General features: G+C 38.6%; 1 protein-coding gene across 2 annotated transcripts in view; it reads left to right on the plus strand.

Moving 5' to 3' along the window:
- The window catches only part of cskl (c-src tyrosine kinase-like), a 51,164-nt gene that overhangs the window by 22,256 nt on the left and 9,676 nt on the right, over positions 1-19,232 (plus strand). The window contains exons 1-5 of one of the 2 annotated variants that reach the window (XM_004539729.6): positions 7,165-7,185; positions 7,615-7,698; positions 12,716-12,829; positions 13,568-13,680; positions 17,035-17,254. In XM_004539729.6, coding sequence (XP_004539786.1) covers positions 7,684-7,698; positions 12,716-12,829; positions 13,568-13,680; positions 17,035-17,254 — 462 coding nt within the window. In that variant the 5' untranslated portion in view covers positions 7,165-7,185; positions 7,615-7,683. Of the gene's footprint in view, positions 1-7,164; positions 7,186-7,614; positions 7,699-12,715; positions 12,830-13,567; positions 13,681-17,034; positions 17,255-19,232 lie in introns of those variants that run through there. The other variant, XM_004539728.3, reaches the window with a different exon arrangement.

The following is a 19,232-nucleotide window of genomic DNA, read 5'->3' on the forward strand; positions in this document are numbered from 1 at the left end:
GTAGGTCCAAGCATGCCAGCTGCATCAGTGTGTGGGTGAACATAAACATAGATCAAAAGCACACACTCACTGACAGCAACTAGTTTTTTGGTAGTTCTATAAGCTTTTAATTTTTTGAAGTTCGAAACAAACTGACAGTGTCTGCAGTTAATTTACCCAACATATATTCATGTGAGTAAGATGCGGTCTTTCAAGAAGTCATAAATGATGAATAATTTATTTGATTAATTGCCCCCTTTTAGTAAGACTACTAAGTAAAAAGCTGTTTTTGCAAAATATAGATTTTGTTTGGAGTCCTGCCAAAAGACGCAGAGTTTGCGCAGAGTTTGCGCAGCGTCGAAAACTAGCAGTTCCCAAGAACCAACACACAGCTGGAATTTAAAACATGCAATGCACTGAAAACACTTTGTGTTGTGAATGGAGCTTTCTTGGCACCAGATTGAATAGCATTACCTGACTAACCAGTCTTGGAATTCTTTGGGAATGTTGTTTACAAGTTTTATGTATAATGCTCTTCTTTGTTGAGTGTGATGGGAGCTGTGGCATAATGCTGTCTAAGTAAATAAAATTTCCCTCAGGATAGTTATTGGCTGTTTAACAGACAGAAATCTAGGTCAAGCTAAGTTGCCACCCCCAAGTCAAAAAAAAAAAAGAAGGGAAAAAAAAGACTTTAATAAGTTCCTGTAGAAGCATTACTGTTAGATTGTAATCTGTGGATGGCCTTGGGCCTGCTGTGGACTTGAGCTTGCATAACCCAAGGCTTTGTCACTGTAATTTTAGAAATCAACAACAGCAATCTCAGTTAAACACCAGCCTTCTCTGGTGATTTCTGTTTAAGCTCTTATTTATCCAGGAAAACTGACATGGCAGCAATCAGTTGAACATTCTCATAGTTGCAGGCAAATGATAGGTGTCTAGTAAACCAGTGCTGCATTTCTTGGACTGAGTCAAATAATAAGAGCTGGACTAGAACCATAAGCTTAATAGAGGTGGGAATCACCATACATCCCACGATACGATATTATCACAATACTTAACGCACGATACGATATTATTGCAATTTTTTAAAATATTTTGCGATATTCAGATTCTGTACATAAAGGTAAACTTTATCAATATTCATTTTATCTAATAACAAAGTCTCACACTCAGTCTTTCTCTCATTTCAGTTTTATTGTTGACAAACTGAACGGTTTGTATTACAGTCTAGTCCAACTTAACTGAATGCAACCATGTGGTACAATTATAGCTATTCTGAACTATGCAATTTATGAAAACTATGCAGCCCATTCAGCAACTGAAGAATTTGAAAGTAAATTAAAACAAAATATAATTTTACATTAAATAAAAAAGTTTTAAACTTAATTAAAATAAAACATGTTTTAAATTAAAATAAGTAAACTGTCATGTTTATTGCTGCCAAAAAACAAGTTAAACACATTTGGACAGTGAAGGAATGTCAGGATTCTTGCTCAGAAAAAGGAGCTGATCAACATGCTCTGAAGTCAGAGCATGTTCCAGTCCACAAAAACTTTTTTTGTAACAAAATATCGATTTCTGCTGTCCTTGTATCGATACATTATTAGCAAACAAAATATCACGATACTACACAGTATCGATTTTTTTCCCCCACCCCTAAAGCTTAATGGACAAGATTTTAGCTTGCGACCAAAGCAAAAATATGCTCTTGTAGCTTCCATGTTGGCACTGCCCAAAGAGGTTTTGGTCTTCCCCAAAAAGAAAATGACCAGGACTATATTTGTTTTTCAAGTTGGATATCAATTGTTCAAGCATAAAATATATTTTTGTTTATTAAATAATGAACAGTAACACAGACTCTGTATCTTAACTAAATGCCATCTAATTGTGCTTGCATACATACTTTTGCCTGGCCAGCTCATCCAAGAGACTCTATTGAATTCCCAGTACAGGATAGGCAATACACACAATCACTCCAATGTATCCTGGGTCTGCTATGGGATGTCCAGTAGGAAATGCCCAAAACACCCCACCTAGGAGGTCTTCAGGAGACATTGTTGTCAGATGCTTCAACATTGTCAGTTGGCTACTTTAGATGTTGTCTAATAGCAGTTCTACTCAGAGCCCCTTCTGAATGAGTGAACTGCTCACTATATTTCTAAAACCAAGCCAAGACACCTCTCAGAGGAATCTCATTTGTGCCCAGTTTTTTATATCCACTCTTTAGCCAAAGATCATAGCTATACAGTTTATATACATTTGGACAGGAACATTTTAGATTCTGTACATTATCAAAATAAATTTTAAATAAAACCACTCAGATGCAGTTGAAGTGCAGACGTTTAGCTTTAGTTCAGTGAGCTGAACAAAAAGATTGCATAAAAATATGAGAAACAAAATCATTTTTGAACACAATCCCATCAGGGGGCTATAATTAGAACAATTGGACAAATAAAATAACTGAAAATAAAATGTTAATTTTTTAAATACTTGGTTGAAAACTCTTTGCTGGCAATGACAGCCTGATGTCTTGAACTAATGGACATCACCAGATGCTGGGTTTCCTCCTTTTTAATGCTCTGTCAGGTCTTTACTGCAGCAGTTTGTTTGTGGTCTTTCTTTCTGATGTTTATTCTTAAACCAGTGAAATCATGCTTGGTTGGGTTAAAATCGGGTGACCTATTTCGCCATTCAAAAATATTCCACTTCTTTGCTTTAATAAACTCCCAGGTTGCTTTGGCTGTTGTTTTGGGTCATTGCCCATCTTTATTATAAAACTCCGCCCAATCAGTGTGACCGCACGTAGCTGATTTGATAAGACAATATGTCTCTGAACATGTCAGAATATCATCATTAAACACTAGTGTCTTCAGTGCCACTGGCCATGCACGCCCAAGCCATCACATTACCTCTGCTGTGCCTTACAGATGTGGTATGCTTTGGATCACAACTGATACAACTTAACTGATAATTAATGACATAACGTAGGAATTACCCACACCTGCCCATAAAATAGCCTTTGAGTCAATTGTCCAAATACTTTTGGTTCTTTAAAAAAAAAAAAATGGTGGCACATGTTAAGGAGCTCAAACTCCTAAAGCCTTCATCGGGTTTGAATGTGGATACCCTCAATTGAAAGCTGAGAGTCTACACATTATGTCCATGTCCATTAAATAACTCTAATTGAAATATCTTTCAGTAAATGGGTAAAAAAAGAAAAGAAAACTTGTGTCAGTGGTTAAATCAGTTCAAGTACCCTGAGGTTTTGCTCTCTGCAATCACTAAATAGTGATTTTAATCTTTTATATCTAGATGACACAAATTTCCCAGTATTCTAAGAACTGTGAATTCGAAAATGCACTTTAACTCCAACATTATTTTATGTCAGAATCAGTCTCTTGCATTTCACTTCTTATGAAATTATGCAATAGGAAAATTTCTATATTGGAACAAATTACAACTTCTTAAAGCAAATGAACCAAAAATGTGTTAAAATGAACCAATAACACAATTAGAGACCCTACGTCAGTGTTACATTTGTTTCAAAGGAAACATTTGTTAATTCTGTTTTGACATTTTTGGTCTTTTTCTCTCTCTTTTTTCTTTTTAATAAAATGAAGCAATAGATTATTTTGCAGTAACTGTCCTGTCCGCTGACGTGGGGGTGTATGAATCATCTTTTGTTACCGCTATCTCAGTTGTCTTTTTTTCAGAGCTGATTTGTGAAGTATAGACACCATATAATAAAAACCCAGTCCTGTCATAGTTTTTGATAGTTCTTTGTATCTGTGTTCTGTGGTGCGCTGAGCAACAGCTCTTCAGGAATCAGGTTGGGGGTGTATAGTACAGAAACAAGAGTTAACATCGCTGTATTCTCTGAGGTCATGGAAAATGCAGAAAGTTGTCTAAGAGCTTCGATGCACTGAAATATTAATGTGGTGAAACAAGATCATACAGGCATATTGTAGATGGGAGGCGAGCACTTAATTTCTTTAATCTACATCCACCAAAGTGCAGTAGGTTGCAGGAGCTGATATGAATCACAAAGGTTTAAAAAGAACAGGATGGCACACACAATGCAGGTTAGAATACAAACGACACATAAAATAAAACCATAACATTATTACTGGCATCTGGCACAGCAGAGAGAAAAGCAGCGCTGCATCAAAGCCTACTGTTACATCACTTGGTGTGTTGCCATAACACTCAGCTCCTGTCACACAACAGAAGACAATTAGGAGGAGGGGCGTGGAGAAAGAAGTGATTTGCATTCATGTGTGGTACATGTGGTACTTGGGGGGGTTGTGAGCCTGAATTAAAAATGTACTCTTTGATGTGATATTTGAACAGCCATACACTTGAACCATTTCTCTTTACAAGATTTTGTTGTTTGTGCTTATTGCTCATCTGGCCAGGATCATGGTTCATATTTACATCAGGCTAAAGGAAAACTGAAGGTTCACATTCCTAGGCTAGTCTGTTATGGATAAACATTTTAAGCAAAAATAAAAGCAAGGAAAAAAAAAAAAGTAATATTCACCGGGAATTGTTTAACTCACTTAAACTTTAAATTTATAAATGTATTGTGTATACTGTCTTGCTAAATTAATTTAACACAAATTTCAAGTGTGTTTGGTTTTTGGTTTTGGATTGGCTTTCTCTGGTTCCACAGCACATGAACACATTGGCTTTTTATCCAGTCCACTCTATACAAGGGCACGCACCAGGTAGAATTTCTTGCACAAAGTAATACTATGTTAATCAAAAATCCTGTTTCAGAGGAATCGAAGATGTTCCGTGTCTTGACATCTGATAAATCGTCACACTGTGCCAGAAATTGTAGCTGCTTACTCAAGCACACTTACCTATGTTTTTGTTTTTGTCTTGTTTTTAAATCGGATGCCATTGTCAGACTGAGCACAGTCTTGGGCTTTTACACAGATACTCAGCAAGAATACTGTACAGTATAATTGCACTCTCTGGACTGCCTTTCCCAGTATCAAACATGTATGTTGATGCAGGTATGTGTGTTAGAAATCTATAGTCTGCTCTGTGGGACAAAGTGTTGGTGTTATTGCTCAAATGTTTTCAGTAGAAAATTGAATTGACAAAGACAGAGGCCCTTATTGAGGACCACTTGATGAACTTATGGAGAGTGATGTGATCAGTGAAATGTTGAAGCTCTTGAATAGCTTGCAGCTATTCCTCAGCGCTGGAGCAAGATAAGAATAGCACTCACTTGTCTCCTTTCCATTGACTAGCAAGTGTGGCTGCTCTGTTCCAGCAGGGTTGCTTTAGATGTAAAGAATGGTAAAGGGAAAAGAAGTACCCTCTGGGTTCACAGGAGCAGCCTGGCCTTGGATATATTTGGCTCTGTCAGTTTGCATACTGCTCTGCAGTGGTCTGCAATTAGGCTGTTTCCTGTTTCAACACAGGATATGGTAGGGCTGTGAAGCTTTGCTATAGATGCTCTTAGGGAGAATGCCAGGCTCTTTGAAGGAGATGCATCATATTCATGGATCTAAAATTACACAGAGCTCTGTTATTTCACAAGTTGGGGGAATCGCCTGCTTATGCTCAGTGAAATATAATCCAAGTGAAAGCTGTAGGTTGTTTTTCATCAAGTCCATCTACAATACATAGAACAAGTCACAGTCCAATTTGAAGTGTTTTTTGTTGTTGTTGTTGTTTTTCCCCCAGTACTGACCTCTTTTAAATTGATTTTATTTTAAAGTTAGGTTTAGACCATTTAAAATTAGTCTAAAGATCAGCAGTGTAGACATGTTCACATTGGTATCCAAATACAGCCCTTTCCTGCCTCCATAAGAACCACTGGAAACTGTTCGTCAGCAACTTCCTCCTACTTACGCTCCACCCTCCCTGTTTCAACTTGCTGTTTTCTGGACTGGACGGAAGTAAGATGCTTGAATGGAGCCTACCGTGAGAGACCTGCACCTAGTGTTACTTCTGCTTCATTATAACAACGCTGTGTTGTGTAAGACTTTGTGCAGTAGAAAATTAAAAAAGTAATCTTTTAAAATGCAATGTGGCAGTTAGGGCTGGGCCATATCATACCTTTCACGGTAATACCGGTATAATGTTCGGCAACGATAAGAAAATGAAATATCGCGATAGGATATGGGTAAAACGCACATGCACAGTGCCTTTGTTTTCATATGCACATGGTGGAAAAAGCATGGCGGAGAATGAGAAGGGCGAAAGCGGATCGTTGAATGAAACGGATGAATCAGAATTGGTTTTTAAAAATGCTGCAACTTCAGTGGTGTGGAACTGGTTTGGCCAGCACTATTTTTGGTAGAGCATGCTAGCGGGCCGTCGTTATTACAGTGTTTTTTGGAAAATACGGCACACTTAAAATCAATCCTTTGATTTTTCTGAAAATCGACAGTGCCCTTTATAATCCCGTGTGCCTTATGTATGAATTCTGGTTGTGTTTACTGACCTCGAAACGATTTTATGTGGTACACGGCACTCGAAAATCTGTCAAATCTTTTAGTACGACTTTGCTAAACTACGAACCCGCACAGCTTGATGGATTGTCGGAGCATTACGGCTATATTAGGCAGGAGCCTCGCAGAGTGATACATACTGTGCTTCAACATATTACCGTGTTGTGCGTGTATAACCTCTTTTTAAGTTCTGTGGATATTATACATGGTTATGCTGAGGATATGTCGGCCAATTTCAACTGGAAATGCCTTTTGGTTAAACTGTCAGCAAGGAATTTGCATTTGCACTGTTAAATTTTTATTTAACTTTAATGCACATAAAAAACACCTGCTCGTTTAAGTGAAAATACTTTGATCGTTTTTTGGGGGTTTTTTTGCACTAATAAAGTTGAGGAGTTGTAAAGTATTTTGTCTAGTGTCAATTATATTGTCAGTTATATCGTTATCGCAAATTTTCAAATGTATATCGTGATAAATATTTTTGGTCATATCGCCCTGCTCTAGTGGCAGTTAAGCACTTTAATAAAATGCTTTCTTTTTTTTAGACAGTAAGTAAATTTATGATTGCTACTGTGCAATGATTGCATTTGGTTATTGTCTTAAAGCGGCAGTGGGTTCTGGGTTTGAATTAACCGAAGCCTTTGTGTGTTGACTTTGCATGTCCTCTCCATGTTTACAAGAGTTCTCCCCAGATACTCTGACTTCCTCCAACAGTCCAAAGGCATCCATGGGTTAGGTAAATTGGCATTTCTAAGTTGGTCAGACGTGAGCATGAGTGGTTGTCTGTTCATATTAACCCTGCGATGGATTGATGACCTGTCCAGTGTGTCCTGTTCTCTATAAGAGAATGGATAGATTGGCGTTTTACGTTATTTTAATCCTTTTTTTTTAATTTAAATCACATTCGCCCTAATCTCTACTAACACTTTGTAGCAGACACCATCCACTAATCTGTCAGCCATGCTAGCTGTAGAGTGATCAGATCAGTGCTAGAGTTGTTGGAACTGTTTCATTTGGGCTGATTAACCAGCCAGTGAGATATGCTTGTGACTTGCTTTTGTGGCTGTTTGTGTTCTTATTGTTATGACATACACTGTGATCATTCAGCAGTTTTTATATAATACATTTGTTGTCTTTCTAATGCCTTTATCTTTATGTCTTACAGCTCTCATGGTACTAGCTGAACAGTGACCGCTACCTGCCTGAGGACACCTGCTGCCAAATTCCCTTCATCATGTCTGGGATCCATGTAAGTGAAGAACATATTGCTTTTTTCCACCTTTGCTTGCACACTTTTTGTGTCCACGTGTAATAGAATTAAAAATCCTCTTCCTCTCTATATTTCAAAGAATCTGTTTGAAATGAAAACTCAAGATTCTCTCATTAGCATGTTTTAGTTGTTCTGGATGGTTACAAAGTCTATAAAAGCTTTAGATCTAACTCTTTTCCCAGTTATGAATCTAATACATTTGTTTTGGGTATCTGCTGGTATCACCCCAATACCAGTTTTACATTAATACACTGTACACTCCTGAGGAAGAGACCTTTTTTTATTTTATGTATCGGGCATATCAGGTTTCAGTTAAAACTGCTTTCCTAACTTTATCCAATTTAATGAATTGGTATTTTTCTTTAGTAAATTTTAGGTGAATAAAAATGAGAAACAATGGTTGACCCCATTTATTTGCTCTACTCTCAGTTCAGTGCAGCGAGTCTTCACTGCGTACTACTGTCATTTATGATTGCCATAGTTTCTTTTTACCCTGCTCTCACTGAGTGCACCTGCGCTCACTCACACGTGCATCACATGTGGAGTGGAGCTGACAAGATAGATGAAGTGAAATAATATTAATCACGCTGACAAGAGCACATTATGTAACTGAGTGCAGTAAAGGCTTCCCAACAAGTCTTAAAGTGAACATAACGATGACACATCATAATCGTCTGAGCTTTTCTGTCACATCAAGCAGCTGGCCCACAGGTTACAGTTCAGTCAAAAAACTAATGTAACCACACAAAAAAAAGCTGCTAATAATAATAATAATAATGGATACTTTATTGATCCCCATGGGGAAATTACTTGTTTTTCTCTGCATTTGACCCATTCACTCAGTGAAGCAGTGGGCAGCCCACTAAGCAGGCGCCCGGGGAGCAGTGTGTAGGGATGGTACCTTGCTCAGGGGTACCTCAGGGTAGCCGTTAAGTGGATTCGAACCGCCGACCTTCCGATCATGGGGCGACCACTTTACCTACTGAGCTATCCCTGCCCCTGCTAGCATAACATTGTGAAATACCACCAATACAGACATCTGATCTTCCAACAGCACTATTCTTACTTTAGATATAAATACATGTGCAACTCTTCCAAATAAGTTCCCGTGGTTTTGTTTACAAATCATTAAATTAATAATGCCTTTCTGTAAAGATAGAAAAGTTTCCTCACGTCTTCAGTTGCTGCATTACGTTTGCCCTCTGGAGGTTAATATGTCCAAGCAACAGTTGTCTGGTTTTGTTAATGTTGTTTAATGTGGATGACAAGCATCTCTCTCTCTAGATTAAGACAACACTGTAGCATACTCCTCCTTGATCTGCCAGAGGTTTCTTGATGCTGTGATCACAGCACTTTTTAAAACTTCAAGACTTTAACTTTTGTTTGATCCTTCTTCTATATTCTGTCTAATCGTAAACTGAAGCTTCCTATTAGCACAAAGCTGGAAGTTCAAATTGCACGTATCTGAGTTATACTGACAACTACTTTTAACTTCTCTTTTTCTTGTCAATATTTAAATAGTAGAATTTTATTTAGGAAGATTAAGAATTGCATTTTGCTTAACGCTTTAAATATGTAACCATCTTGTGAAATATAATTGCATCAGATGAATGAAATCTAGCTGATTATGCTTTTTTGCACTTATTAGCTTTTTTTAATGTTTTCTCAATCAGTCCAAGTTGTAGCTAATAATAGTTTCATTATTCTAGATATTTAAGCATCAAAATTCAAAGCTTTGCAGAAGTATAAATGTAAAGTCCTCTGTAAAGATTGACAATGTAAGGATGGGGGTGGAGACTGTAGAGGTGGAGTAAGCAAATACAATAAACTGACTTGTATATCGCCCAAGAGGTGAATTCGAGGTGGATGATCTACATCCTCTTCTCGAGCGCTTCCCTCTTAGGAAACAACACAAGGAAAACATGCTGCTGTTAAAAATATATGAACGCAACTTGGTGTTAAATTTAGCCGTAGTTTTCTTCCCCAGCTGTTTTGTGTGTTGCATGAGGCTATGTCTTAAATTACTTAAGAGCCGCAAGGAAATTTCCCCCAATGACACATTAGGTCTAGCAGAGCCTCAGTTTAATAAAGTTCTTTTCTTGATGTGACCACATGGAAATGAAGGCTATGGGAGATGCAATGGTTTTTGGGGGTTTTTCTGTGTCACGGCAGCCATCAAACTCGTAACGCTCTATTGACTGCGATAGACACATTCACAGCCTCCACTGCAAATAAAGCAGCTTGTTCAAGGGCTCTACTCGCTCACTCACACCTGCTGCTTTGTTCTCTGGCTTTGTCATTTCACGTTATTGAGGCATGATAGTGATCATACCGCTTTGCTGATCTAACAGTGCGAGCTGAATGCTCTGTTTTCCTTTCTTTTCTGTCATTTATATGTGATTCTTGCAGCTGTGGCTTTTAGACAAGTCAAGATTGATAGTGAGTGCAACTATATGGCAGAGCTTTAGCTGAGGTTCAAAGTCACTGCAGTGGAGTGAACAGGCAATAATTCTCACTGAAAGCACATTGTTTTGGGTACACACATACACAGGTATTTATTTTTTTCTCTCAGGGTTATTTTATCTCTAAGCAGGTACAGGTTTGGCAGGGCTATGCTGGGAATAAGCTGAGGTCAGCAGATTTAATAAACCTACTGTTTGGTATCTAGGAAGGAGATCTGCCTCATCCGGTTTTTGTTTTACAAGCATAAACAAAATTAACCCATGGAGTGGTAACTGAACTCTAAATGTCTGAAAATGGAAAAATATCAAGTTTGAAATGAGATTCTTGAATTTAAATGTCCTCCATGCTTGTTTGAGTAGCTTGAAACGGTCAACAACTCCCATCTCAACACTAGTTAAATTTATGCGATTAAATGGTGAAATTTCCTTTAAATTACACATTTAAATGCTTTTTAATGGTAGACATGTTTATCAAGCTGATGTCAATTGGCAATCTAAAAGAGAAATGTATTTAGAGAAGATCTGTTTTCATTTTTCATATATAATTTTTATATATGAAAGGCTGCAGTGAGGCCCAGTGTAATGTAAACATGGACTGATCATCCAAAGCTACTTTTGATTCCAAGAATTCAAATTTGGAGCTCGAAATGAGTGTCATAGGTCCCTTTTATTTCCTTTTAGCAGATCATCCAGAAAAATGCTTATTTGGATATCAAAGCAGAAAAACATTTTGGCTTTAGACACTTAGGTGTTATATAGGGTTTTATGCCCGTGATTCATGGGGAGGGTACTACCATTACACAAATAAAGTTGCTGCTTTATACAGTTACTGCTTCTATCTGATATGTTATTGCAGTCTTAACATTTTTGTCAAGATTCAAATAACTACCTTGGGGTGCATTATCTCTGCCTTTCAAGTGTGCAATATCGAGCACAGCTCAGCCCAGACAAATTATTGCTTACTATCTATGCCACACCTTTTGTTCATGCACAACATTTAACGTTTAATTTTTAGATTAATAAACTCTTTTAATGACTGAACAGTGGCTCAGTGTTTAGCACAGTAATCTCCCAAGTAGGGATGGGTATCGTTTAGGTTTTATCTGATACCGGTGCCAAATCGGTACTTTTGAAACGGTGCCGGTGCTCAAACCGGTGCTTAAAGAATGGAGAACACAAAATTGGTCCAAAAACCTCTCATGTTCAGCTGTTTTTTTTGTAAAAAGATAACAATGTTAGCCTTTTCTGCAGCTATGGGGCATATATGGCATCACTCTTGGCTGGAAGCAGTGCTTAAACAATGGAAAAAACACAAACTTTGTCCAAAAACCTCTCATGTTTAACTGTTTTCCACTTTTTCTTTGGTCATTTTAGCCTTTTTGGCCAGGGTGAAGGGAGTATCTGCCATCAAACAAGAAGACAGCTGCATGTAGCTATGATGATGTTTGCTAGTTCACCTTACATGCATTAATGTAATAACGTGGTTAGCCTACTCAACGTAAATTACACACGAACAACATTTAGCTACTCACGCAGAGAAGAACGGCTGCTGCTGCCATCATCATCCGTCATCATTTCTGCTACACTGGCAGGGCTAGGGGCCAGGACTCTATTCTTCGTGTTTTTGGGGGATGTTGCATAACAGGCAACCCACCCGCAGTAGATGCGCTCGTGTGAGGTCTCGCAGCAAGATATCAAATACGGCGCATTTCTGGGCTTTTAAAAAAACGCTATGCATCACCAGGTGTTTCATCGGATTTGAGGTGTTACCTCCTTTGACAGTATCACAGTATCAGCTTAAAGCACTTGTTGCAGGCTGCTGAGTTTGCATATTTTGCTGTGAAGTACAGCCAGACTTTTGACCGCTTCGGCTTGGACATTTTTAATCTGTAGCTCTGCTCTAAAAGAACGTACGTACCTGGGCCCGCCTACTATTCTCGGAAACGTAAAATGATTGGCTAGAAGTGTATCACAGCTCAGGAAAAAAAAGCACCGAAATAAAGCACCGAAATGTGCGCTGCTTTTCGGTCTGGTTACTACCGTTTATGTCAGAACCGGTGCCATCATGGCACCGGACACCGGTACCCATCCCTACTCCCAAGTTTCCATGAAAGCTCCAGTTTCTCTAAACATGGGGAAGAAAATTACTTGCTAGGTTAATGTTCATACTTCCTGTACTGCACCAGGAAACTACTGCAAAAAGTGTTACTTACGATTTTATTTGTTGAGGCCTTATTGGATTTGAACAGATTTAACACGGTCCTGAAAGATTTGAAAAGGGAAAACAAACAACATAAGAAGAAGAGTAAACTCTCTAAAGAAACATTCAGAATAAGGACTGTAATGCTGGCAGGCTTTGGTTTTAATAAGTGGATCCTAGTCTCATAACACTGTGATTAGGACTTGTTCTCTCCCTCCCCAATTGCCTCTCCACCTCTAAACTCTTTTATTGTGTTCTGTAATTTGTTTCATTTAGCTCCTTATGAGTTACACCTCTAGATAATGTTGGTTCCTCTGTGTTTTCTATAATCTAGGTACCATGGTCGACTGGCACAGAGTGTGTAGCCAAGTATAACTTTCAGACTGCCAATGAACAGGACTTACCCTTCTGTAAAGGAGACGTACTGACCATCATCGGAGTCACCAGGGTAAGAAAACAAGTGCCTTGAATATGGTTGTTCTAACTAAACCCACAGAGCTGCCATCCTAGCAATTATTATTCAGTGAATAAGTTACTGTTTAAGCTGTTTCTGTTTCTTCATGGGTTTTCACAGTTAATAGGGTTGGGGTTTTTTTGGATTGTTCACCAATGATTGGACTTGTAAAATGTTCTCTGTATGTTAAAAACAATATACAGATGTATGCAGAGATGTAAAAGGACATGGATTTGTCTTCATTCTTGAAATGTCAGCAACAGTACCTATAACAGGATTTGTGCAGTATTTCATGAGACAATCCTAGTTTTTTGTACTTTAAGTCAGAAGACAAGACAACCAAAAGTTTTGTCCCTAACAAAGTAGTTAGTTTATTCATTTGTATGACAAATGACAAGACAAATAAAGAGCTACATTTAAAAAAAAAAGTGTATCAGCTTTTAAAAAGGTGCAATGAACTTAATCCTATCAAACAGCTTTATTGCTTCAGTTGGTGGGTTTCCTTTTAGCTAGAGGCACTCGCTGGTTTCTGTTGATGCAACAGCTTGTGCCCACAAATATCTGATGGGGCTGAAGTGGATTTTGGCTTTTATTCTCTACTGTGTCTTTCTGTGTTGTGTTATCTCTAAGGTACAGAAGTGTTCCTTACCCACAAAATGACTTGGTATAAAAATGGTACCCCGCCTTAGTTATGGTATTTCAGCTGTGTTGTGGTGTGTTCGACTGTTTCAGGATCCAAACTGGTACAGAGCAAGGAACCAGGTGGGCAGAGAGGGCACCATCCCAGCTAACTATGTCCAGAAAAGGGAAGGCGTCAAGTCAGGAGGGAAACTCAGTCTTATGCCGTGAGTACTAGAATGGATAATCCCAGTTAAACTGTCATGTCTGTGTGTTTGTGGTGTTTTGCATTTATTTTTAAGACCATACAAACATTTTTTTAATGCAATGTAAGAGGATAAAATACTTTTTTTTTTTTTTTTTTTTTTTTTGTAGGATTGCAGAACTGTTTCATTCTGAAATAACATTTTAGGAAACTACCAAAGTTCTCCAGGATTGCGACAGAATACAGTTATAATCAAAATACTAATGGTCTGTGTCTTGTATCTCAGACATCTTTATGTATGAACAAGTTGTTATAGCCCGATTCACTTTTGTCTCCTGCTGTGAGAGGGAGAAATTAGTCTTGACTTCAAAAGATGAAAATTCCCTGTCTTCTGTTGTCTGTGTCAGACACCCATAGAGGCTACAGCCAGCTGTGCACTAGATTTGAGTGACATTTCGGGCTCTTTGAAAATGCAGCTATTCAAAACGAGGAAAACATAACGAGAGGCATATTCAAATGAAAGGAGACAGGAAAGCTGAGCTGCTGCAACCGAGCTATGAGCTATAAGATGTTGAAAGCTGTGAGAGCTGTCAGACCATTTGTGTTTACTCTTGAGATGGTAATAAACAAGTCTTAAAACTTTGCAAAGCAGAAGAAAGTTCTTAATTTCAGTAGGAAGTACATGAATTGCAAGAAGAGAATGGTAAGTTGGACCTCAAAGTTGTGGTTTTTTGTAATGGGCATAGTTAAGTTAATTAAGTCAAAGATAAAGTACAGATTGTATTTCAGTTTCTCAGTGTTTCCAGTATTGGAAGTATCTAATTTTCTTTGACAGTAAGGAGTTATATACATAAGCTGCTCATTTATTTCCTTGTACCTTTCAAACCTCGTGCAGCAACAATGAACTCTTCTCGTGCTCCTAGAAGGAAATCATTAACACAATAAAGGTGTCAGCTGCGGATAGAAAGTGAAATGCAGTCTTGTCAGCATTGCATGTGTAGCTCAAACTATTCTTAGTGATATGTTCTTAAAATGTTGGCAGGAAACATTTATATAGACTTTTGACCCTCTTTGTCTCCCTTCATCAACTGCTGCTGAAAGCGTTGACCTCTCTATTTGCCACCTCATACCGTCTGTTCACACCATTTTAAATTCGGTTACTGTGTCATTCAGCTCAGGCATGTTTTGTGTGTGATATTAGGAGGCCCGGTGGTGCAGTAACTTAAAATGAGCCTTGTGCAGCTACAAGGGATTTGTGTGCACACAACAACACTGATTATTAAAGGCTAACGTGGGGAACAGCTGTAATTAATCTGTAGCTCAGAATGAATTTAATGAAACTTGTTTTCAGCCATAACCAAATGTCCTTCTCAGAGTTGCTTTTCTAAAAGAAAGGAGGAAAGAAGAAGAGGGTGCTATGAAACTAACTCACTGCTCTTTGACTCCCAAATATTCAGCATGCTTTCACATCCTGACCTTCTGCTCTAATTGCTGCCTTTGAGATCACTGCATAGTTCAGTGTTTTAACTCAAGTCATCAGAAGTCGTTTCTCTGTATCCTGCAGGGACTTTTGGATTTTTTTATGAATCATCAGCAAATGTCTCGGAGAGGACCTCTCCCTCTCTTCTGGGTTACGTAAGGGTTCATCTGTGGTTTTCTGCTTTAACGTTCACCCGTATCGGTTGATACTCGGCTGTAGATACAGCGCTTGCCTCCTTTACTTGACTCTGCTCCATCTACTGCCCTCATGTGGCAGATATCTGACCCATGTAACCAAACCACCCTAAAGAAAGCTGGCGTATTCATCTGCGCTGTCCTACTCATTCCTTCCAAGTTGTGCTGAACATGTTGTTCACTTTTATTTCAATATGATGTCATTTCTGAAAACTGCGGTTAATTTCTGGAGACAAAGCAGCAAGTGTGTGTCTACCACTGGGCTTTGTGTTACTGGGGCCATCCACTCTTGGCGCCTGCTCTCGGATTATTGGGAGTTAAAGAGCTTCTCTCCATCGGAGAAGCTCCCTATTCTGATCTAATCAACTCGAGCCATGTTAAGCAGCTTTACCACAAGGGCCTCTGCTGTCTGAGGAGACCAAGTGGAGTGATTGAAGAGGAGGAGGGCGTGACAGAGGCAGCCACAGGAAAGTGGGCTAAATCATTCATAGTTGTTAATTACCACCCATTGACCAGCCAGTGCCGATAAGGAGACTTTGTCCTTTGCAATTCTTGGTGGCTAATGTGACCTTTCATACAAATAGTGGCAGAAATCAGCAGGGTACATGGGATACCCCCCTGTGTTTATGCTTAATACCACAGATCAATAGCCATGAATGGAAGGAAATTCAGAATACTGAAATAGGGTGTTAGCTTTTGTTGTAGGAAACTGAAATGTATCTAACAAAGATTAAAAAACATTTACCATTTAAGCTCGATGGAGGATGCATTATCATTTAAAAGCAACAGCAGTGTGAAAAAATTCTGTTTTTGTAACAGATGATTGTAAAGATGGTGGTTGAGTAGATCAAAGTGTGTGATCTTGCTGTCTAATCCGTCCTTCAGTAGCATATAGATGCCTCCTATCAAGCCATATGGCGAGGTTGATGCTCGTTGTGTAACAGTTAGCTTCTAAATCAGGAAGCAAGCGTTTCTTTGTTGCCACAACCAACAGAATTGTGATCGGCTTTTTAACTTAACAGGAGGTGGAGTTGGTTTTTGATCTCCCTCCTTTTCGCTACAGCGGGTGGTGAAAGTTCAATCCGTCTCTTGGTCTCTCTGACCGCAGTCGGGAATGGGTGACTTGGTTTTATCCTGCTCCCCGCCTTGTCTGAGCAGCTTTTGCATTTTCCTGTTATTGCAGTGCCTGTATGTCAGTTTCCGACTCTGCCCCAGGCTTTGTGTATGTGTGTGTGCGCATGCATGCGTGCGTGCGTTTTAGCACCATGTTTCCTGTTGTTTGGGTTCAGGTACTTTTTCACTGACTCCCCAAGATCAGACAGCCTCGCCCCTTCACCATTCAAGCTGAACAGGGTGGAAGTGCTGCTGTCGGCTTCCCATTACTGCCCCCCTCTTGTTTTTCACTTCTCATTTCAGAGGAATGCTGTGGGCCATGATACATGGAATTTGGTACCTCTGTATGGTTGAAATTTAGTTGTTTTCTTCTCTCTCTCTTTTTGGAGATATATTCTTAAAAAACGGCACAAGTTGAGTTTCTGTACATAGATCAAACAACGTCATTGTTACATAAACACTCTGTGTGCGGCCATAAAACACTTCCAGTCAATCCTGTGTGTCCTTTTTGTCTGACATAATCTCTCTCCCTCTTCCCTCTTTGTCTCCTCACGTCCTTCATTCCCACCCCTCTCTTCACTCTCTCCAGCTGGTTTCATGGGAAGATAACTCGGGAGCAGGCCGAGCGGCTCCTCTACCCTCCAGAGACGGGTTTATTCCTGGTGAGGGAAAGCACCAACTATCCTGGAGATTACACCCTGTGTGTCAGCTGTGATGGCAAGGTGGAGCACTACCGCATCATCTACCACAACGGCAAACTCACCATCGACGAGGAAGAGTATTTTGAGAACCTCATGCAGCTGGTGGAGGTGAGGAAGGATGGAGAGCATATAGCTGTTATTTGTAGTCTAATTTTGTTGACAGAACACCTTTAATAGTACTACTGGCATTCAGTTTGGCAGTAAAAAAACGATGAATGCCTTCTCATAATCATCATCATCATTTCCAGCTGGTTTTTGTTTTTAAGAGCCGAAAGACTTGAGGCATTTAACTGAACGTCAAAGAGAGCGATTTGTAAGAAAATGAAACTTTAAATGTCACCTTGTTTTAATGTTCCAGTGCATACTTCCTCTATCCTGAAGGTCACAGAGAGTTACGCTACATTTTATTTAGGTAGCTCAAATTAAGTAGTATCGATCCTTAAAATAACTGTTACAGTAAAAAAGTTGGTGATTTTACAAAGTTTATTCCATCTTAGGTTTTCTTCAGAAAGGGTGGCGCCATAGTTTAGCAACTAACACATGTGCCTGACACATGAAAGATCCCAGTTTGAGACCAGGAGAGGAACTAAATCTCCTCCTGTGGGAGGGTTGCGTTAGGAAGGTCATCTGGTGGAAAAAATCTGCCAAATCAAACATGTGCTACATCTGCTGTGGTGACCCCTTGTGAATAAGGGAGCAGCCGAAACAAGCAGAGTTTCTTCAGTAAAACTGAAGAGCAGCAGGAAAACAAACCTACTTGTTTTGTTTTGGTTTTTTTTGTTTTCCCCTTAAAAGGTTGTTATATAATTCCTATGAGAATTTATATTTCTGTTTGTTTCAGGCCAACTGTTTATCCTCTCAGATATGCTTCGTCTGTCTATCAAAGGTGTTTTAGATCTTAACACAGTTAACACTGTACGAGAGACTTGTTTCTAGTCTATTACAGAGCTAAAAGCCTCTTATATCACGTATTTTCTACAGTTAAATATTGTATCTCATTGTCCATTAGGCCACACTAGGGCTGCTCGATTATGGCAAAAATGATAATCACAATTATTTTCACTGAAATTGAGATCTCGATTATTTGACGATATTTATTTAACCCTTTAAGACCTACTATAGAACCAAGTCCGCCAGAGCTTATATATATATATATATATATATATATATATATATTTTTTTTTTTTTTTTTTTTTTTTTATACATGCTGTAGTGCCATTTCTGGGAGCATTTCAAGTTACTATACATCAATACAACTGTTATAGCCCATAATTTAATAATATGTATGCATTAAGTCCATAGTAACTACATTAATTGCATAAAAGTGCAATAAACTACAAAAAAAATAAATTGAAAATCGTTTTTGTTACATATATTTCTACTTGGAGAAATTTAAGAGGCTTATCCCTCAAAACTTTAAATACAAAAAAGTTGCAAAAAATAGTTTACAACAACAGGAAATTTATTTTGAGTGTCTTCATAGTTTTATTTTTGAGATACACCAATTTTTATATACTGCAGGAAAAACGAAAAACAATCCCATGATGCAAATTTGCAAAGAAAACAGCAGGTGCATCAAAATAAACTATTTCCAGCAGTGTAATTCGAGTTCTAAGCATCCCAGCAACTATTCAGAAAAGTCAAACATGACTTATAAAAACACCAGTATAGGCTTTTAAGGCCTACAAGTAAAAAACTACATTTTCCGCGAAAATGACATCACGTCCGGTTTAGGGCAGGAAATGGCGGACATGCGACAGTTCGTGCTGACGTCTGTTTCACTGTGGGAAGTGGCAACGCGTGTTTCTGTAATATTATGACCGAGGACAAGCTGATGGCATAAGATGTAAGTACTACAACTCCGGTTTCATATACAAAACAAATTATTGCGCTAGCTTACACGGTTCAGGTTCTACAGGGATTTAAAAATAGTTAAACAAAACTGAACGTGCGGCTCTTTAAAGGGTTAACAATAAGAATGTATTGAATAATGACTTTAAAAAATAATATAAAATAGTGTGCAACACCACTGAAGTCTTTTTTTTACCTCTCTTTTCAACCAACAGCAGTCACTCTCCTCTCCAAA

Source organism: Maylandia zebra, linkage group LG1, assembly GCF_041146795.1.
Source record: "Maylandia zebra isolate NMK-2024a linkage group LG1, Mzebra_GT3a, whole genome shotgun sequence".
In the NCBI taxonomy this organism is placed as follows: domain Eukaryota; kingdom Metazoa; phylum Chordata; class Actinopteri; order Cichliformes; family Cichlidae; genus Maylandia; species Maylandia zebra.